General features: G+C 50.4%; 1 protein-coding gene across 1 annotated transcript; it reads right to left on the reverse strand.

The window, feature by feature from the left end:
* Positions 1-831: 831 nt before the first annotated feature.
* On the reverse strand, positions 832-21,686 carry TREML2 (triggering receptor expressed on myeloid cells like 2). Its single transcript, XM_021714482.1, has 12 exons — positions 21,439-21,686; positions 18,893-19,213; positions 14,924-15,302; positions 13,357-13,463; positions 13,027-13,084; positions 10,855-10,875; positions 7,928-7,998; positions 7,359-7,673; positions 5,665-5,740; positions 3,537-3,658; positions 2,252-2,310; positions 832-1,056 (listed from the first exon to the last, which is right to left on the reverse strand). The coding sequence occupies exons 1-12, from the start codon at positions 21,488-21,490 to the stop codon at positions 832-834; spliced, it is 1,806 nt and encodes a 601-aa protein (XP_021570157.1). The 5' UTR covers positions 21,491-21,686.
* Between the last annotated feature and the right edge of the window lie 245 nt (positions 21,687-21,931).

The following is a 21,931-nucleotide window of genomic DNA, read 5'->3' on the forward strand; positions in this document are numbered from 1 at the left end:
TCTTCTTAGGGCACACAAAAAAAGGAACCTTATCTCCGGAAGGACCCTTTGGAACACACTTAGCCTACGCAGGAGTCAGCCCCAGCCCATTCTGTTTGCCTAAGATGCAGTCAGCAGAGTGGAAGGCAGAGGAGCCCAAATCAGTTCTGATGGCGCTGTGTGGATAGCTGTGGGGAGAGAGGCTTCCTTGCCACAGCCCTCCTGGCAAGGGCAAGGGCTAGGGCCAGGGAGACTCCTGAACGGTGGCGCTACCAGCATCCCAGCATTCCTCCTGGCAGAGTCATAAGAATTCCACGAGTGGAAGGGATTTTGAATCAGGAGGCCAGGAAGGAGAGGAGGGAGCTGGGCTGGGAGCTGAGAGGAGGGCAGAATTTCACAGCCTGGCTTACAGGTCCTGAGCAGAGCGTTAAGGAAAGGGGCTCGCAAGGAAAGAGGAACTGACAGAGGAACTTACACAATCTGTCAGAATTGCACAGCCCCTGTCTAGATAAAGTGATGGTCACAGAGAGAGGTGAGAATTGGGTTACTCAGAGGTACTGGATCCCAACCCCCTATCTAGTTGGACTCTCTTTAGGGAGAGGGAGAGGGAAGGGCAGGTGTCCAGAAATCCTCCAAGATTGCATCATAGTCCTCAGGCTCACAGCTTCTGCCCTCTGGGTTGACACGGACTTAGCTTTGCTTTGTTTCCCCTTCCTCCCCTCCCTTACAGTACGGGCTGGGCCCCTGTTAGTTGATAGCTGTCTTTGCACACAGAAGTCGCCCATTGCAGGAAGAGTGGCTCTGTACCATATGAGCATCGGATATAGGCTCACTGCTTAGTGAATTCTGCCTTCAGTTCCCAGACTTCCCCTCTGCAGAAGCCGTCTTGGAGGGCTGAGATCTATTTCTTGTGATGCTGGCATATTCCACAGACAGAAAAGGGTCAGGCGTGGGCTTCAGGTTGAAGTGGGTGTTGACATAGATGGAGTCTTCCAGGCCGGAGTGGTTTAGGTGGATAAGGGAGGCATAGCTGATGGTCTCAGTGTCTTCATCAGTGACAATCTGCTGAGTGGAGGCCTGGAAATCAAAGAAGACAGATGCCCATTGTATGGATCACAGCTGGAGTAGTCAGAGACCCTCTGGGTACCCAGAGCTGGATGGAGGGCAGGAACAAGGATAAGATATGGAACAAGGTACTGATTCTGCAGAGCCTCTGGGAATGAATGACTGGAAAAAGTTGCTTCTGAAGGCAACAAGGTTGCCATCATGAAACATGCTTAAGAATAGGCTAGGGAGCTGGGTTCCGTGGCTCAGCCTGTAATCCCGCGCCTTTGGGAGGCTGAGGTGAGTGGATTGCCTGAGCCTGAGGGTTCGAGACCCACCTGGGCAGCGAGACCTCATCTCTACAATAAATCAAAAAATCAGCCGGGCGTGGTAGCGCATGCCTGTAATTCCGGCTACTTGGAAGGCTGAGGCGGAAGGATCGCCGGAGCCCAGCAGGTTGAGGCTGCGGTGGCTGGGAGCGGCCACTGCACTTCAGTCTGGGCGACAGAGTGAGATTCCAACTCAAAAAAAAAAAAAAAAGAATAGGCTAGGGAAGTCTATATAGAATAGTCCAGATCTATTCAAGCAAATTGTCTGTGGTGAAGCCCAGGAAACTCTGCTTTAAAAAGCACTCCAAGTGGCTTTCTTGCACACTCAAGTTTGAGTAATAGTGAGCTGGAAGAGCACTTGGTAGAGATGTTATTTGTGGAGTTGATACTACATGACACAGAGGATTGGTCCAGATGACTTCAGATCCTCCCAATCCTGCGATTCTATGATTCCAAGTTTAGACAGGACAGACCCACCCAAGGGAAACTGCCCGGTCCCTACACCCTGCAGAGAGAGAGGCTTAGGGAAACATGTTGTCTGCCATGTAACACCCTTCCCCGCAACTGACTGGACCAATGGCAGCCAATCCACAGACTGGCTCATGATCCATGAGACATGGAAAGCTGTCTCCCACGGGGTCAAAGACAAAAGCTGGGTCCACCAACTTCTCTCTTTCTCTCTCTATAAGATATTTGGATTGGGAAATATGGAGAGAGGAAACACATAGACAGGCCACAAGTAAGTAGAGAACTAAGCAGTCACCAGTGTGAGTCAAGGTTTGGAGTAAATAGAAACTGAATAAGTGTAGACTAAGAAGTTGGAAAAAAAGAAGAACAACGATCAAGATATGCTTAAAAATTGAGGTTCTCTGTCCCAGGGAAGGGTCATTCCTACTCACAGTTGTCCCCTCCTTCTGGACTGAAACATCATCAGAGATCTTATGAGATTCAGCCTCACCTGTGAAAAAGACAGTCAAGGTCAGGGGAGGGACTTCTTTCTACCCAAGTCCCATGGAAATAAGACAGGGAGCATTGGGGTCCTGGCTGGTTAGAAGGGACACTTACAGGAAAGAGACCAGGGCTGGATCAGGGGACATGTTCCTGCCTGAGCTCAAATGCCCAGGGATGCTAAGAAGCAAAACAAACTAACTGTCTATGGTTAATTTGCATAAAGCCCACACACTTAATTGTCAAGTGCAGGTCACTGAAAATTCCAAATTTAAACATCAAACTTATAAATAGTCTATTTGCTGATGAAGTTATATGCAGTAATGTCTCTTAAATTTTTTGAACCAGGAACTCCAGTGTGATACACAATTTATCTACTATAACACACAAACACACACACACTCCTGAAATAAAAATTTAACCAAAAATGTGAAAAGCATTTTGATATTTTTCTCTTCTATTTTGTTTTATAAAAATGTTATTGTGACCTGCTAAAATTATTTTATACAGTTTGAAAAATATGTATATAAAATTTTATAATCCACTCCTCCCTTTAGGTTTGTAAAGCTTAAAAAATTAAAACCAAGTATAACTCTGACCCACTCACACATTTCAATCTTGTCAACAGATTCACCTTTAGAGTATCTTTAATATGCATACAATATCTATGTGCCAACCAACCAAAAAGAAAACAGCAAGAAAGGAGGTAGGATTCATCAAAAGGAACTAATCTGATAATCTACCATAGATTTCACATGTGATTAACGCTAAAAACTTAAAATTTTGAAAATTAAGAAGTCCTTGAAGTGCTTTTAAAAAAGCAAAACGTAAAAATGATAGCAACAATTAAGAAGCAATACCATTAACCAGAAAGGTCTTTACATAAATGTGTTAAAAAGCCTTAACCCAAAAGACGGTAAAAATACATGGTCCCAATGGATACTAGCATACCTAGTTTTAGGCAAATTGGTGCTGAGTTGAATTGGCTTTGGGTGAGCTGACCTCAAGCCTCAGAAGACAACTGTTCTACCCCCCGGGGCCTCCCCACCTGCCACTCTGGCAAAAGGGAGGAGAGCCATGTGAGGTTCCCAGGGGGATCTTAGCCATTTCACCTCTTGGGCCTTAGTTTCCCCACTGGTAAAATGAATGTAACAAGCCTTGATCTCATGGCTCTTAGACTACCTTATAAATGACTAAGCACTCGGTGGTCTGCTCAAGCCAGCGACAGGGGCTCACCTTTCCCGCGTCTTCTTCGCATTTTCCAGAGGTACAGGACGATGAGGAGAGCGAACCCCAGAATCATCAGCAGTATGACCACGACCACCACCACACCCAGAACAATGGACTTTTCTGGGGCGCTTTGGAATAAGGACCAGCCCAGTTAGCAAAGTCAGAGCCCAGCCCAATCTCCTGCCTGGAATACCATTCCTCCCCATGCCTGTTGTCACCACAAGCTCTTCCCATCTTCCAGCCTCCCTGAGGTCCCCATATAGTCAAGGACTCTGCCCCATAGGTCATACAGTCTAGGGCAGGCCATTCTGTCTCTAGGCTGGTTTCCCTGTCTATAGAACAGAAATGTCGGTGCTGTCTTGAGTCTTCATTTTTTTCCTCTTTTGCAACTGCTATTTCTTGACTTTCCTTCTAGGCCCCTGTTTCAGGATCTACGCTCACCTTTTCCAGTACCTTCCCTTAACTGGATTTTTGATTTGTTTTGTTTTTTTCAGTCAGAGTCTCACTGTCTCATCCAGGTTGGAGTGCAATGGCACATTCCTGGCCACCACAGTCTCTACCTGCTGTACTTAGGCGCTCCTTCTGCCTCAGCCTGCCAAGTAGCTGGAACGACAAGCACACACCACCACACCTGGCTAAGTTTTTAATTGTAAAGACAAGGTCTCGCCAAGTTGCTCGGGCTTGTCTCAAACCCTTGAGCTCAGGCAATTTTGCCTCTGCCTCCCAAAGTGCAGGCATGAGCCACTCTAACTGGTTTTTTTAACTTACTTTTTTGTTTGTTTGTTTGTTTGTTTTGGGTTTTTTTGAGTTGGGATCTCACTCTGTCACCCAGGCTGGAGTGCAGTGGCACCACTACAGCTCACCACAGCCTTGACCTTCTGGAGGTAACCCTTCTACCTCAGCCTCCCAAGTAGCTGGGACTACCGGCACATGCCACCACACTCAGCTAACATTTTGGTTTTTGTAAAGACAAGGTCTCTCTTTGTTACCCACGCTGGTCTCAAACTGCAGGACTCAAGCGATCCTCCCACCTCAGCCTCCCAAAGCACTGTGATCACAGGTGTGAACCACCATGCCCAGTCCCCTTAAACATTCTTCTCTCCCCTCCTTAACTGCATGCCTTCTCTGTGAGATGCAGTGAGCTCTCAGGGTATACTTGTGTAATTGATAAATCCCTCTGCTTGATGACGCACACATTTTAATAGTTCCTGTCTTAAGTCAAAGGTAGAACACAAAGGTAGACTCTTACCCCATAGCAGGCTTTTAGGGAAGGTATCTGGGGTCAAGGGTCAAACTGGGAGAGGAGGAAGTTCAGGGACCTTTCTCACACAGATGATAGCATCCCTTGGCTTCTGGTTTAATCTCTTAAAGCAAAGAGTCGTGTTCTGCAAGAGCCCAGTTTTCTTCATGAGCAGTGATGGTGAGTGGAGAGGGAAGAGGAGGGCAGGGGCAGAAAAACACCACCAGTCCCAGTAACTGGGGTGTGGAAACCAGCAAGCAGGGGTAGAGGGGAAAGCAGACCAATGGGTTGTAGTAACAACAGAGTATGCCCTTTCCCTAGATGCACTGTGGCTCTGGGATAGCTCCCTTGCTCTTACAGACAGAGAAGGGCTGGAGAGTAGGCAAAGGTAAAAGAAGCAGACCTGGTCAGGTACCTGGCACTGGCCTAAGCCCTTTGCATTCAGGCTTTCCTTTAATCCTGACAACAACCCTGTAAGACCGTAGTTCCAAATTGGGGTGGTGTGGCACACCTGGGAATGCCTAGGGATAATTTTGGTTGTCACATCTGGGTGGTCAGAGGGAGGTGTGTGATACTGGCATTTATTGAGCAAAGGCCAGGGATGCTGGTAAACATCGTATCATGTCAGGACAGGCCCCTACAACAAAGAATTAACTTTCTCCAATATCAATAGTGCTGAGAATTAGAAACCCTGATGTAAGGTGGGAATGTTATCAGCCCCATTTTGCAAATGAGAAAACTGAAGCTCAGGTGAAGTAGCCTAGAGTGACTGTCTGACCCTGTTCCTTAACCTGAGACCTGGGTATCTGTGTCAGTGTTGGGGGCATTTGGCACAGTTGTCTGAGGATAGGAGGAAAAGGAAGACTGAGAGGACAGGGCTGGGGGCAGTGGTACCTGGCAATGAGTGGGCTGGTGGCAGAGGCTGTGGTTGTTGTCCTCCTGGTGCTACTGGTGGTGTATATTCTTGAATCTGTGAGAGAGGATAGTGAGGGGGGCACCTGTCTGTTCACCCACACTTCAGGATTTCCCACTTTTAGCCCCCAGCCCTGGGTGGGAGGAGTCCGCTCCTGGCCCTGGACCAAGTAAGAATGTTAAGGACGCTGAGACCACATGCCCTGCAAGCAAATAGAATTCTGTTGGGTTTCTCTCACAGTGAAGTGCCACAGTGCAAATGGCTTTTTTTTTTAGGTGGAGTCTCACTCTGTCGCCCAGGCTGGAGTGCAATGGCATGCCCATGGCTACCGCAGCTTCAACCTACTGGACTCAGGCGATCCTTCCACCTCAGCTTTCCAAGTAGCTGGAACTATAGGCACGTGCTACCATGCCCAGTTAATTATTTTATTTATTGTAGAGACTAGGTCTCACTATTTGCCCAGACTGGTCTTTAACCCATGAGCTTAGGCAGTCCTCTCATCTCTGCCTCCCAACGTGCTGGGATTACAGGCTCGTCCCACCGTGCCCAACCCTCAAGTGGATTTTGATGAGATAACTACATTGTCACATACATACTGGAGATATTCTCCAGTCTCTTCTGTTTTTATTGTTGTACTCAATCATGCCCTTTCAGGCTCTAATGCCTCCCCTACACCTTCTTGTCTCCTCCTCATTCAGTGAGGCCCAGATGGTGTCTCCTCTTCTGTGGAGTCCTCCTGGTGTGAGGGGATATAGCCCTGGCCTTCTCTGGTGACTCTTCCCTTCCTTGTGACTTCATCCAACCTGCTTCTCTTATGCCACCTACCACCCTGAGCCATGACCCTTCATTCACATCGGTCTTTCTGGCTAGGCTGTGCTTCTTCCAGAGCCTAGCCTAGCCCTGTGCCCTACAGTGAGCCAAACCCTGGGCAGTAGGCAGTAGGGATGGAGCAGCAGCTCAACATCCTCCAGGAGCCCATTTGACCAAATGTCTGGGCAGGTTCAGCAGCAGGGAGGGGGTCTGAACATCACAGAAAAATGCAGGGCACTTTGCAACCCTACAGTTTTCAGGAGGAATACTCAGGGACTTCAGGATCAGTGGCAACTGCAGACATCCCATTTTTAAGCTTAAGGACTTTCAATTGTTAGGGGAAGGTCCAAGAAGAGGACCCAGAGCTCCTGAGCCCTTGGCTGCTACACCTCCCAGTCTCACTTCTCAGTCTCATGTAGAATGACTCTCCTGTCTGTCCACATGTCTCCACCCCCACCCCATCACTTTGTGATCCATCTTGAGCACAAACCTTTGAGAGGAAGCTGGAGGTTAGGGTCAAGTAGGGATGTCCAGGAATGCAACATTAAACCAGCTGTGCTCAAACATGGGAAGCTTTAAAGGAATTCCAAACAAATGGAGGAGTCCTGCTCAAAGCAGCAAAAATGTTGAGAAAAATACATGTGTGGCTGAAGGAAGAGACAACCAGAAGTCAGCAGCTCTGTGTTCTGAGGTAGGTTCTGATCTTCAGCTGCGAGTGACCTGGGACTGGGGGCTTTTCTTCCCCATGCCCCAGTTTTCAGCTATGAGAGGGTGGATGGACAGGATTTGTAGGGTCCTCTCCAGGTCTAACACCTCATGAATCAGGAAGCCTGAAATCCGCAGATAAGAAGGGAAAACAACTCACCTCGAGATACCACCAGATGGATGGTTTTCAGAATGGTGATCACAGAAGATCGAAGAATTCCACACCAATAGAACCCGGAGTCCTCTACCCTGAGGTCAGTCATGGTGACAGTGAAGATGAGAGAGTTGCGATCATCCTGGATGGAGTATCGAGACTCCCTAGCCGCTGACCTGCGACTGTCCACTATGATGACACACGTATTGGCTGATGTTCTCTTGCACCAACATTTCACTTGTGAACGTTGGTAGACACTGTACTTGCATTTCACAGAGATTGTCTCACCCTCCAGACTACGGATGTTCTGTGCCCATGAACCTGAGAAGAAACCCTCAGGTCAGGAGCCCCCCAAGTGCCACCTCAGGGCTGGGAGACGGGGGCCTCCCTCCTCAGAGAACACCCCTCTTTGTACCTCTACTCGGGATGTGTTCCAGAGCCCACCTCTGGCCACAGCACCACCCTGCTCCCTACCCTCCCCTCCACACGGCCCCCTTCAGGCCCCCCTCATCTACCCACCACCTTCCCCTCTCTCACACTGTCCCTTCCCTTGGCCCTTCTTCCCTGTCCCTCACCTGAGGCCAGGAGTGCCAGCAGGACGGGCAGTAGCTGGTGTGTAACCTCCCAGGCCATGGGTCCTCTTGAGCTGGAACAGGAGGAGGAAAATGGGAACAGCAGGAAAGGAAGAGGAAACCAGAGCTAGGAGACTCAGCCTTACTCTCCCCAGACTGTGCAGGATGAATTGCTGTGGAGGGCAAATGCCTCCTTGAGGAAGCCAGAGGCCTGAGGAGGATGGAGGTCTTGGCTTATATAGGCCCCTCTAGCACTAGACTGTAGATCTGGACCTGAAAAAGCCTCAGCCCTGGGACTGGACCAGGGCTCCAAGGGACACTATAGCTTCTGCCGGGCTCCCTGGGCCCAGCCACTTCCACCTTGTCAGACTACCTCCCTCTCAGTAGGATTGGAGGCAGAGAGTGGTGAGAAAGTCCAGGAGGGAACTATGGTGAAACAAAGTTATTTTCTACTTTCTCAATCCTCCGTCCTACCACTTCCTCCCCAGACTGAAGTTTCTCTTCCTCATACAAGTAAAGCACTGGCCAAAGGTGAATGACAGAGTTCGGGGGCCCTTTGGAAGTCTGAACTGAACCGAAGCCCCTCTGACCCCCAGGGATCGGAGACTTCATGCCCAGGCCTACCGGAGAACTGGGAAGTTTCATGGGGATGGAAGGAAAAGAGCAGAAAGGAGATTCATTTCCAGGAAGGGTGGGGGAAGTCTCAGGCAAAGGTGGGAAGAAGCAAAGATGGGGGAGGGCAAGGGGAGAGAGAGGGACAGGAGGAGGGAGAAGAAGGGGGAGGGAAAAGGGGAGTAACCACCCCTAGATTGTCTCCTTCCCCAGGTCCCAGCTGCCATAATCACTCCACATTTTATGAGAGACTGTAACTGAGAATTTCCATGTTAGCTTTTGAGAAATGGTTTTAAGCCTTTTCTCTCTTAGCCTACACTTTAAAGATTTTTTTCCTTTCTAAGCTAATTGTGTACTTGCTTAAGAAATTCCAGAGGCTATTCCTCTGGAAGCATGGAACATGAAGATCCCACCACAGAACTCTCCATTTCTTTGAGGTGACCTTAATGCTATTAACCTACAACCAGGCCACAGTCAGGATGGTACCTGCGGGCTCTCCAGGTGAACAACAATTTAAGATAATCATTGAGGAGAGGCTAGCTCTCTATGTCACTCCAAGATACTCCTCATTCCATTTTTTCCCTTTGAAAAAATTAAAATGTTTTTCAAACAGCCTAATTTTTTTTTTTTAATTTGAGGCATGAACTTGGCCATTTCTCCACTTGTTGACTTTTGTAATAAAATCACCTTCCTGTCACTACATCTCATGCTTGTTTCTTCTGGCTTACAAGGTATGAGTAGCCAAGCTTGCTATCAGTAATAGTAACAAGACCATACTAATCAAGCATATTTTAAAAATAATTTTCATTAGATGAGCCACAGAAAATTGTCACAAGCTGTTGGCAGTTAATAAATAAACAGCAAAGGGGGAAAAAAACCTGTAAAAATGGAGTATTGCAGTTTAGGTTCCCAGGAACAGACTGAGGTGCAGATTAGCACCTGAGATTTAAAGGGCTCTGGGGACCAACGTCCTTAAAAGAGAAGAGCAAGAAGAAGGGACAGAAGGAGAGATCAAGCTGCAATAGAGATCATAAGGAAGCGCAGGCCATCTCGGGAGAAGTTCTGAAGGTAGGATAGCCCTTTAGGACTTGTTAACCACTCGGGAGGAGTTGGGGTTTCCTGAGGAATCTGACCTTGGCAAGGGGCTCTCTGTAGCTGAGGAAGCCTCCAAGGAAGGGCTTTCTGCCTTCATTACTCCCAGCAGGAGCAGGAAGACCATCAGTGCTGAGGGAGGAGCCAGCAGCATCCCCCTACTCAGTTTGATCCTGAGTGGAAAGCACATCTTGCAGCCAAAGCCTAATGCTTGCTTGGCGTGCTCCACAAGGAAGTGGGTACATTCAGTGGGGGCTAGGTTTACTTATTTGTTCTTTCCTTTGGTCACTATGGTAAGCCTGTCACAGGTGTGTTCCGTCCCCAGAGCCTGGTGCTCAGGAAACTTTGTTCCACCCACTGGAGTGAGCTGCCTGTCCAATACCAGCCCCCTACCCCGACTATCCTACCCTGCACCTCTCTGACGGGAAGAAGGGTAAGACAGAAGGCAGGAAATGAGAGGCTGGGGTGTTGAGGGAAATGCCTAGGAGAAGCTGGGGAGGCAAGGCATGGGATGAGGGTCTCTAGCTCCTTAGTACCCCATGTCCTTACCATGGAGTTCACATGGGAGCAGCCTCCTAGAATGAGCATCTCGAGCTGGCTCATTCAGTTCTAGGAACTCCTCATCTGAGCAAACAGATATAGTTGGTCACCCTCACAGCTACCAGGACACAGCTAAAAGCCTCTGCTTGGGTCCAGCAACCACTGCCTGGTGCCTGATCAAGTCCCTTTCCAACCCTCCACAGTCCCTTCCAGTCGAGCCTCCCCACAGCTCCCAGCTGCCATGGCCTGGGAGCTCCCACAGGAAGTTGGAACCTCCCACAGGAAGCCGGCCTCCCAGCTCCTCCATGAAGCCTGCCCCACTGGCCAGAGCCTGCATCTCCAGTGCCCCCAAACCTGAAGGGCTTGAGGACCTCCTCCCTTCTGCACTGTGGCATCTGAACTTGTGCTAAGGTCTGGCTGTACCCCGCCATGCCGTGTCTTCTTTCCCTTGGAGGCTGTGAGCAGATTGGCTCCCATTCTTTCCCTACATGCCCTACCTCACTCAATGCTGAGCCGCGTGCATGCAGCTGCTTTGCACATGCCATTGTCCCAGGAGGTGATATCAAAAGGGCTTTGGAGCTCATCTCCAACTTCCTTTTCCAGATGAAAAAACAGGATCAGAGGAGAGAGAGTGACTTTCCAGGGTCACACAGAGATGAGCCCACCCTGTGTCCTCCCCTCCTCACAAGAGGACCTCAACAAAAGGGCTGCTGTCGTGGGGCTCCTGACATCCATGTAAGGAGGAGACTTGGGGAGAGAAAGGACAAAACAAAGCAACAGGATCCTAAGGTTGTACATGTAATGGGAGAAATTGTACTAGAATTGGAGAAAAACTCATGCAACAACAATGATGAGGCATTTATTTGTTGTACAATGTTTGTGTTATTTCTTTTTGTCCTGCAAACAATCTTGAGAGGTAGGAATTATTTTCCCCTTTCACAAGAGAGGAAAAATGAGGCCCAGATGGGGTTAGTGACTTGCTGAGGGTCCCATAGTGACAGAGTGGCATCCTGGTTCCTATTCCTGACTCCTTCCCCAGTGCTCCTCCCCCAGGGTGTCTGGCTTTCAGGCAGGCAGGGCTGTCAGTGGTGTTGGCTCAGGACCACACGTAGAGGAGAGGCAAACTCTTGGGGGCTATTTGCCCCAGGTAAGTTGTGTCCCCTCCAAATTATGCACCAGGGTGGTGGCCATACCTTAGTGGTAGGTGGAACAGCTCTTTGCAAGCTGCTTGCTGGCCAGAGATGGACATCAGAGTGTGTGTGTGTGTGTGTGTGTGTGTGTGTGTGTGTGTGCACGCGCCTGCCTGAGACCAGAGCTGTCAGTTCCTCAACCCGATTTGTTCCTCTACTGCCCTTTCCTGGACGTAGGGAAGAAGTACCTTCGCCCTGCTGTCCCCCAGAATTACCTCTGTCCCTTCCACATCCATCCTGAATTGGCCCCCACGACCTGCCCTCCAAACCCATGGCTGTGACACTTTCCTGACCTTGATGTTTGCTTTTCCAATGGGAGGTCCCTGACCCAGGGCTAGGAGTGCACTTATCCTCAGGTGCTATTCCAGTCACTCCAGGCTGGTAGACATCCCTCTCTGGGAGAGGAATCCAGGCTGCATTCTCTACCTTTCACTGCTGGACACCAGGTCAGTGGTCTGAGCAGTAAAGCCAAGTCTGAGATTCTTTGGGCCACTAGACCCCTGGTCAGAGATTACCTGGGCTCCATTCTCCCTGCCCCCTTCCCTGGGCCAGTCCTGAAGGCTGCGGTCTGCTCCAAGTTGTTGTCTTTACTGTATCACAAGTGAGACTTCTCTCCCCAGGTGACAGTGAGTCCCTGGGGGGCAGGGAACAGGGTACTCCACCCTTCCTCTGAGCCATGGTCTCTCCGCCAGTGTCTGTGGGGTAAGCACCTTCCATACACAGCCAGGGTTTCAGCCACCCCAGAGCGTGGACTCGCTGGAGGCCACTGGGCCCTCTGTCCCCTCAGAGAACTCAGACCTGAAGATTGGGTAAGAAACTGGGGCAAAAAGCCTCGAGTTCAGCTGCTGCACCACAATCTGGAAAGAGGCTGACCCTGTAGCCCAGGGGCTCTTAGTCGCCCTGTCTGAGGTGTTCCAGGAGAAGCCAGCCAGCAGGTGGCAGCAGTGACAGCGTGGGCCCTGCAGGCTCTCAGTAAAGGAGGGACGAGCAGCAGTGGTCAGGGCAGTGGGCATTCAGAGGCCCCATCAGAGGACACATGGCCCAACAAGGGGAGCCTTGGACAGCTCTGGGATCCCCTGCTGCTGACTCCTTGTGGGTCCCCAGCTCTTGGGCACTGTTTCTTCCCCTCCAGGAAGGACATCAGGACATCAGCAGCCTCTGGAGCTTGTGAGCCCAACTGTTTCTTCCTAAGCACATAGGAAAGCTTGGGGGAATGCTGAGGACACAGTGGTCCCAGTTGGGGAGAGGCCAGCTCAGCTTGATAGTCAGGGGTCCCGCAGCAGCAGGGGCTGAGGTTTTCTGTCTGTAAACAGCACTCTTGGGGTTTTTCTGCTATCCACCCAGGGCCCCAGGGTCTGAGGCTCCAGAAACCTCTTGGACACTTTCCCCCAGGACTTCCTGCCTGATGCCCTCTGCTCTGGGTCTTTCCCCAGATTGCTGGCCATCTTGGAGAACACTGAGCTGCAGGGCTGCTGGTCCCAACACGGTGGATGGCTGCCTCTGGTTCTGGGAGGGCCAAGTGAGTCCAGCCCTGCACAAGTCTTCCAGCTTCGTCCAATCCATACTGCCCTGATCTTCACCCCTCCTCCAGCCTCCTGGGGCCCCTCTGGAAGAAGCTCCCCACCCCATGGTTAAGTGGCTTCGGACCAAGAGGGCTTCCACGGGGGCTCTGGTCTTCTAGGTGGGTCCCTCCAGGGTCTAGCAGGATTGCTGCATATGCTGTAGCCTACAAGGAACAGGGAGAGATAAGGAAGGGCCATGCCCTGCTCAGGGTGCCCTGGTGCTCCTGGACCAGCCCCAGTCCCTTTGTGGCCCAACCCCTGGTTCCCACCAGGCAGGGTTGTGCTGGGCTGTCCCTCCTCCCTTGCTGGGTGCCTCACAGTCCTCTTGACTGGACACAGGTCGAGGGACACACCGCCTGGAGACTCAGTGTCACAGCCCTTAGGGCAATTGCCCAGAGCTCTGCCCTCCAGAAGCTGGGAGGTGGGCTCTACTCACTTCCCATATGTTTCTTCTTCCAAAACCCATAGACTACGATCAGCATCACAGGCACTGGGAGGACGGTCAGCACCACCACAAGCACAGTGGGGTAAAGGTCCTGGTGCCTGGGGAGAAGGGACAGAGCAGAAGGAGGTAAGCACTAAGGCCCCCCACCCTGACCCATGCTTTTCTGCACACTGCACAGGAGGTGTTGGACCAAGGGACAACTCCAGTCACAGAAACCCTAGAGTATGCCTCTCCCAGGGCAGATGTCCTCAATTCCCTGGGGACTCAGCTATAGGAGAAGCAAGTGAGGCACCCAGAGTTCTGGGGAGAGGGGAGCATCCCAGGTGGAGGGGAACATCTTTCCACTGGTGCCTCTTCTCTAAGAGCCCCCAAATCTGCTCATCAGTGAGGACGAGGATTCGAAGAGATTCTTGTTTGGGATGGAAGAGATGGAGATTCTTGCTCTCCCCAAGGTGACTGAGGATGCATCCTCCCCACCTTGTCCTCTGCAGCAGATGCTGTAGGGCCCTGCCTGTATCTCTTTGTCATCTCTGTGTACACAGGTCATCAGCACCTCCTTTTGGGAGAAGGGGCTGAGAACTTTCTCTTGCCACAGGAGCCTTCTATGCCACACATGACAGACAGCCTGCTCTCCACAAGCAACAGGAGCTGGTGTGTAACTGCCCGACTCCCTGGCTCTTCAGATATGCATTGGACACTGGATCCCAGAGTCTCCCCAGTGGGATTAGGCTCTTCTTCCACACAGCAGTACCTAGCTGGATGAAGCATTCTTTACTGGTTACCTCCCCTCCCCTGCCCTTTTCCTGGTGTCCACATAAGGTGCAGATCCTTGTCTCAGAGTCTGCTTCCTTAGGGGAACACGCATGAAAGCATCCCCCGCTTCCCACTTCCTATCTCCCAAGCTCCATGCTTGCCCTGACCTGACCCTCTGCCCTCCATCCACAGACTCCTCGGGTAGCCCATTTGTTCTCTGACCCTCATCCCCCACAACCCTCACCTCTGGCTCTCACTCTCTCCTGACCCTCATTCTCCCAACCCTCATCTCCCCTGGCCCTCCTCTCCTCTGACCTGACCCCCACTGCCCCGACCCTCATCCCCCAACCCTCATCACCCCAAACCGCCTTCCCCTGACCCTCATCTTCCCAACCTTCCTCCCTTCTGACCCATATGTCCCTGACCCTCATCCCCCAGCCCTCATTCCCCCACCCTCACCTCCCCTGACCCTCCCGTCCTCCCTGAGGCTCATTCTCCCTGACCCTCAGCTTCACCAACCCTCCTCCCCCAACCCTCCTCCCGTATCCCTCCTCTCTCCCAGACCTTCATCCCCCCAACCCACATCCCCTGACCCTGATCCTCCCTGACCCTCATCTCCCCTCACCCTCATCCCCCCCTGCCATTGTTTATGTCACTTCCAGTCTTCCGCCTCCCATTCAGAAACAGAACCCACTGAGTTCCCGGGGAGCAAAAAGAGAAGGTTTGCACCTCGAAGTCTGTTCAGGCACCACGAGCTGGTGCCACATCTGATACAATGTCCTTCAACTCCAGGCCCCACAGGTACCTGATGGAGGGTAATTTGTTGTGGACAGATCTTCCATTGTGGCACGTTGTCATGGTGGGCGATCTGGTGCTGAGGTGCCCAGACTTGGTGGAGATGAGTTCTGGGCCAGCAGAGGAGGCTCTGGCACTGCTGGGAGACGCAGTCACTGTCTGGGATCCCAGGGAGGTGCTAGAACTGGTGAAGCTGTAGCCTGTCATAGAGGTCGGTCTGGCAGAGGGCAAGTGTTTGGCCAAGGTGAGGAATCCAGGGGTGAACACCATCACATCAGAGTTGAGAGGGGCCTGAGGGCCTGAGGTATAGGCTTGGACTGTTGTGAGATGTCTGCTCTTAAGGACGTCAGTCAATTGTGGGGGAGGAGTGTTCCTTTTAGTTGCGGGGGCTGAAAGACCAGAGGAGGAAGGTTAGACTGACTTGGGGCCTCAGTGCTGGAAGCAGATCTTGGAAACCCACACAGTTGTCCAGACACCAGGCCAGAGGCTTGTCCTTTTATCTCCTCCTTGACCAGGGGCCTAGAATTCTGCTCTGCTGGGTGACTGGGTGTGTGTTTGTCCAGAAGGTGATATTAGGAAGAAGTAGGCTTAGCAAAGAAAGGAGAGGCTTTCACGGTTTCTTTAGCTTCCCACATCAGTCCACCTGTTCCCAGAAGACACCCCCTCCCCATCCCCATCTTGCTCCTCACTTTCCAGCCCCTCCTCATTCCTGTAGGCCTAAGAGATTTCTATAGTACACTATTAAACAGGGACTTTACCAGATGCTTCATAATTGGCAATTAGGGTCCACCCAGAGAGGAGGACAAGGAGGCATCAAAGGACCCAAATTTCAAAGACAGGTGCAAAGAGTTGGGATCAAACACCTTCCTTGGGAGATCGCTAAGAGAAATCTGGACCAGTCCTGTTACCCTCATCCATCAACCCAGCCCTTTTCCACTCCATTTTCCAGAAGAAGCCATGAGTGTGGATGATGAATGAGAGGGAAGGTGTAGGAGTTAAGAGGCATCAATCCAGCAGCGAGTGTTGCTTCTGTCTCAGTGGGGAATGAGGACATTGGAGAGAGAGAATGGGCATCCCATTCTTGGACATGGAAAGGATCCAACCCTGAGAGCCAACTGGTCACCAAGGAAGACAGCTGAGTCATTTTTCTGGGCAAAGAGACCCAGAACAGGCAACATTGGTGAGGATGGGGATAGAGGAAGAGGCTTACCTGGAGCCAGATCTCCCACATTGTTATACTGAGCTGTGGGCACACTCCCAAAGAACTCTTCAGAGAACTCACACATCAGTCCCCTGGGAGAGCATTTGCCCACTCACCTCAGAGAGGATCTCAAAGGGTTGGCAGAGAAGGAGTGATATTTGACAGACAGGGGGCTCTTACAACAGTCAGTTATGTCACACAGTTATTTCCTTCTCCCTCATTCCTGCATCGATACCCTAAGGGATGTGGGAGGGGGACCAGGAGGAGGTAACCGAGAAGAGCCTTTCCCATATCCCAAGATGAAGGAGGGGGAATGAGGCAGCAAGCATCTCCTCTTCCCCACTTCAAGTGCCTTGGTCTCCAGGAGGCAGTGGAAAACCCTATGTTTCTAGAAGATTAGAGATTGTAAATGGACTTAGGATTTTTTATTTCTTAATAACTGAAAAGTTCTGCAAAGCTGGAGTCTCCACAAATTGTCCTTAAGAAGTAGAAAGTGAGATCTGACACAGTACGATTGGGAGAAATGATGAGAGAAAATAAAATTCAGACTTTAATGATTCCATCTCTTTCCCTGAGGAGGAGGAGAATGAGACGTGGCTTCACATTTTAGAGATAGTGTTTTCCCTGGTTTGGACCCAACAGAAGATGGGGATGCAGTTGAGTCAGGGAAAAAGGAAGGGTGGATGGTAAATTTTATAATAATTGGCTGCTTTTTTTTTTCAGGTTTCTTTGCTGACTCCTTTGGCTTCCCCATCTTATAAATGTGAGAGGACATTACAGCCAGATTCTTGGTGTCTCTCTCTCTCTCTCTCTCCCTCTCCTACACTCAAGAGAGCTTTTAGATCCTCTTGATTAAAAAAAAACTTTGTTGAGATATAAATCACATTCCATACATTACACCTATTTAATGGGTTTTTTTTAGTACATTTACAAAGTTGTGTAACCATCACCATAGTCAACTGTAGAACATCTTCACCTCCAAAAGAAACATTTTGCTGTTTAGATATCACCCTTTTCCTTCCCCCAGCCCTAAGCAGCCATTAACCTACTTTCTGTCTCTTTAGATTTCTCTAATTCCCTGGACATTTTTGAAAGCAATATTTATTGAGAGGACAGAAAAGCTCCCAGAACGGAGGGGACTTGAGGGGGTTGCCCAGTCCCTGGATTTTAAACACCATCTTTATAGAGCTCCTTTATACATATCCCAGCTCTGACCTCTTACTTCAGCGCCAGGCCGATATATCAACTGCTGTCTTCATCTTTCCACTTGGGGTTCTAAGAGTTATCTTAAACTTAACATGACAAAATCCAGCTCTTGGTTGTTCTACTCCAAATTTTCTGCTCTTTCAGATTTACCCTACCCGGCAAACAGTACTAGCATCCACCCAGTGATGAAATACAAAAACTTGGAGTCATCCTTAATTCCTCCTATGGCTCACCTCATACTTGAGCAAATCCCAACCTACCTCCAATACATAGAAAGAGGGCAGAGTCTGAAAAACAGATTTGAGCCACTTCTTTCCACCACGGGTGCCTATATCATACTCCAAGCCACTGTCCTTTCCAGCCAGATGCCCACAATGGTCTCTCTGACCAGGCACCTACCTTCTGCAATCTATCCTCAACAAGCAGCTACCTTATTCTGTTTTGTTTTTTCTTTTTTTCAGTTGGAGTCTCACTCCATCGCACAGGTTGGAGTGCAGTGGCACACTCACAGTCACCCTAGTGTCGACCTGCTAGGCTCCAGCAATCCTTCTGCCTCAGCTTTCCAAGTAGCTGGAGTTATAGGCACATGCTGCCATATCCAGCTAATTTTTTATTCACTGTAGAGATGAGGTCTCACCAAGTTGCCCGGGCTGGTCTTGAACCCTTGGGCTCTGGCAATCCACTCACCTCGGCCTCCCAAATTGCTGGGATTACAGGCTGAGACACCAAGCCTGGCCACCACCTTATTCTTAAAAAACAAGCCACAACAAACTTCTCTGCGCTCTCCAATAGTTTCCTCTTGTACTTACATCAGTCCAAACTCCTTCTCAGTGGCTTCAGGGCCGCTGATGACTCCTACCTCCCTAGTCACTGCCCTACACGCAATATGGAAGCCACCACATAGGCCTTCCTATTACAGGCATACGCAGGTCTCCCCATAGGGTTTTCTTCAGAGCACTCAGATTTCAGCAGGGCTAGAGAGCACTCTCCATTTAGGGTACTTGATGTCATCTGTTCAGAAAAGTGTTCTCTAATCCTTGATATGACTGTGGCTCCTGCATCACTGAAGTACATCCAAGGTCATCACAGTGTTTGATTTTCTTAAGAGCATTTCTTGGTACCCACAATCCTTTGTTTGGATGATGTGTGGTTGCCTATCATCTCCCATGAGGCAGGAATTTGTCTGTTTGTGCTCACCGCAGCATCTTCAGAGCCTTATTTAGTGCCCAGAACACACTAGGGACTCATGAATGTATGTTGAAGTGATGACAGAACAAAACACAGCACAGACCATCCTGAGTTCAAATCTCATCTCTGCCTCCTACTACCTCTGGGACCCTGGACAAGCTCAAGCCACATAGGGCCTTCAGGTCTCATTTTCTGCATCAGTGAAATGGTGACAATTACGCCAGGAAGACACTTTGCTGTCATAATAATGCTGTAAAGCACTTTGAAAACACTGCAGTACAACATGACCGTAGATGGATGATTACACTGACTATATCTGATGTTAGTGGAGTGTGGGGCAGGAGGATATCCCCACCCAGTCCAGTGCCCCCGCAGCCCACTCACCTGGAGATACTTCCAGCAGGAAGCCCATCAAGGGGTAGAGGGTCCCAGAGGTGTTGCGCATGCACCAGTATCGGCCCGAGTCCTGGCGCTGGAGGGCCATCATAGTGATGTTGATCACCTTGGCCTGGGTATCGTCCTGCAGCAAGTAGCGGGGCCCCTCTGTCCAGACTCTGGTGAACCCAGGTTCACACCTCTTCTTCCTGATTTTGCACCAAACCTTGCCCTCCACGCGGTTTTTGTAGCCCTTGTAGGAGCACTGCACAGACAGAGTCTGCCCTTCAGGAAGCCTCACTTTGGTGTATACGTTCTCAGCAGGGCGACCTGAGGAGACAGGGGTTGTTGAGCAAGGTCGGCCGAGACAGGGGGAAGGAGACATCTCAGGAGTTGAAGATCATGGTGAAGAGAGAGGAGGTGAAGCTCATCCTGCTGCCATGGAACTCACGGTTTGAGGGGGAAACACTCCCGACCCTCAGGGAGCTCCCCCAGGGTGATGGGGGGATACGCAGACCCTGCAAACAGCTAGCACCCAGCATGATGGGGGAACACAGGGCCCTCCCTCAGAGAGCTTTCAGTCTGATGGGGGAGGTAGGGATGGCCCTCAGGGAGCCCCCAGTGTAGTGGAAGAAACACAGTCCTCAAAGATCCAAGAGACACAGTCACTTTCTTCACAGTATGTTCTAGTCTGATGGAACAGAGATAAGCTCTGTCTTCAGGGATTCCCAGTCTTGTGGTAAGACCCAGGTCCTGCCCTCAATGAGGCAGATGTATGGACACAAACACAAGTCATTAAGTTCTGGAATTTCAGAGCACAAATACATCACAATGTTTTATTTTCTTAAGAGTACTTCTTGAGTTAAAATCTTGTTTCTACCACTTTCTTGTGTGATCAGGTCACCTAACATCTGTTTCTCTATCTTTCAAGTAGAGTGAATAAGAAACCCCAATATTTGAAAAAATGGTGAGCTGTTATTTATTTCACAAACAGGCTCACTGTCGTCATCTCTTAAATAGCAAGCTGTCTCAGCTCATTCTAGGTGGTATTTAACTTTAAAATATTCTAGTTACGTGAAATCCATCATCAAGCCTGCCCAAACGTACATATAAATTCCCAGTGGAGTTGAACCAAAGTTGAACCAAAGGTTGCTACAATCATTCATTCCCTTTTCACCTACAATATCTTGTAGTCTGTGCTCAGGTGTAAGATGTGGTCTGTGCCCTTCATGATCCAGTCTGGTGGACAGAGCGCAGAACTGGTGAAGGAGGGTGACTCAGGGACAGAAAGAGGGATACAGCTGCCATGAGGTCCCTCCAGTCCTCTGCTCACCTTAAGCTCAGCACTTACTCCTCTGATAATTTCACTCCAGAGCCTTCCAGTAACACACACATAAACAGTTTATCCACAGGAGGACAGAATAGAGACCACACATCTTGATGTCAAACTAAATAAGAGTTAAAACCCTGTATCTACCACTTTCTTGTGCGATCAGGTCACCTAACATCTATTTCTTTTTCTGCCAAGTAGGATTAACTGCACTCTCCTCCAGGGTCGTTGTGAGAATTATTCCCCAGGACAGTGCCTTGCACACAGTAGGTGCTCAATACATGCTTCCTTTCCTCACATTCAGGTCTTACAGACTTTCCCAGTGGAGTCCAGAGCTGTGATAGTCAGGGCCCCAAAAGTCAAGACATCTACCCCAGTGCCCACCCAGCAGCCCGTGTAGCTGAGGCTCTGAGTAAGGCAACACCCTCTCTGAGCATTCCTTTCTCCCTTACAAACCTAAAAGAATGACCCAACTCCACTATTTGGTGGACGAGCCCAGGACTTCTTAGCACAAGAGAGACTGCTCTTCTGCTGTGGCAGAGAGGCAGAGCTGGGGTGACCTTGGAATGAGTCTCCTAGTTACTCTGTTCACATCTGCCTCCCTTTTCTACGTCTCTCACAGGTGGTGGGGAGTGGAATTTGCCAACCCCCACCACGCCCAGAACTGAACAGGAAGCGGTAACTTCGTTGCCATGGTAGCGAAGGGGCGGGATCGGGTGAGGCCCCCTAAAAAGCACTGGTCGCTGTGTGATGGGAAAGGCCTTCAGGGGTTGGTTCCTCCAGGACAGAAGCAGGGACAGAATGTGGCATTAGCAAGCAGAGAAAAAAGTGTGTCCGAAGTGGGTACATGATGCAATGCCTCTTGTCAGAACCGAACAGGAGTTCCCGGCAGAGGCCAAGCTCTGAAGTTTGTGTGAGGAAATTGAGTGTTCCTGCTTTGAGGCCTGAGGAAGCCTAGCTGATAAAGGGGTCAGTGCAGAGAGGGTCCAGAGCTTTATCTTCGTTTAGGAGGCCTGGGTTAGCTTTGTCTGGGGCCAGATGTTAGGAAGGAACATTCTTTCTGGTCTCTGAAAAAGAGTTACTAAGTCAGCCTCAACCGCCTCCCCTCTCAACCACAAGACATTAAACAAGACAACTGGGCAAGAAAAGCAGGGAGGGAGGTAGAGGAAAAGGCCCAGAGCTCCTGCCTACACACCCCCTCAAGCCAGCCCCCTCCTCCTCTCACCTGAGACGCAGCCTTGGAGCCACAGCGGCAGAAGCAGGAACATGGGGACCATAGCTCCATCCAGTTGGGAAAGTCTCAGGCTCAGCACCAGGCCAGGGCACCCCAGGGATCCAAGGTTGGGGCCCAGGCCCACACAGGATGTGCCACCTGGGTCTGCCAGGGACCTGGGGTTCTAAAAGCGAAGTTGCCCATTTAGGGAAGTGAGGCAGTGTGGGGACCCACTGCCCCAGCAGACCGCAGGGGCCCATGGAGCCTATCACAAGGGCAGCGCTGACAGCTGTTTCCGCCCTTTTCCTCAGAACTTCAAGCAGGTGTGGCTGCTCCACCCAGTCTGGGGCCCCAAGCCCAGGGAGGTTCACAGAGGCAGAGGGCTCTCTGCCCTACCCCGCCTCCCCCCAGAATCTGGTCCATAAGAGAGTCTGCTCATCTGAGGCAGGGGTTTCAGCTAGGGGGCTGGGCTGAGGTTTCTGGAACCTCAGGAACAGACTTTCCT

The sequence above is a fragment of the Carlito syrichta genome, unplaced genomic scaffold, assembly GCF_000164805.1.
Source record: "Carlito syrichta isolate Samal-C Ts95f unplaced genomic scaffold, Tarsius_syrichta-2.0.1 Scaffold305657, whole genome shotgun sequence".
Lineage (NCBI taxonomy): Eukaryota > Metazoa > Chordata > Mammalia > Primates > Tarsiidae > Carlito > Carlito syrichta.

What these genes read in the sequence shown, in the direction of transcription:
- TREML2 (XM_021714482.1), bottom strand. Translation starts at nt 21,490, where the DNA reads ATGGTCCCCATGTTCCTGCTTCTGCCGCTGTGGCTCCAAGGCTGCGTC. An exon ending in CCTGCTGGAAGTATCTCCAG is followed by an intron (nt 15,303 to 18,892) that starts GTGAGTGGGCTG and finishes CTGGTCTTTCAG; the next exon opens with CCCCCGCAACTAAAAGGAAC. An exon ending in TCCAGAAGGAGGGGACAACT is followed by an intron (nt 1,057 to 2,251) that starts GTGAGTAGGAAT and finishes TTTGATTTCCAG; the next exon opens with GCCTCCACTCAGCAGATTGT.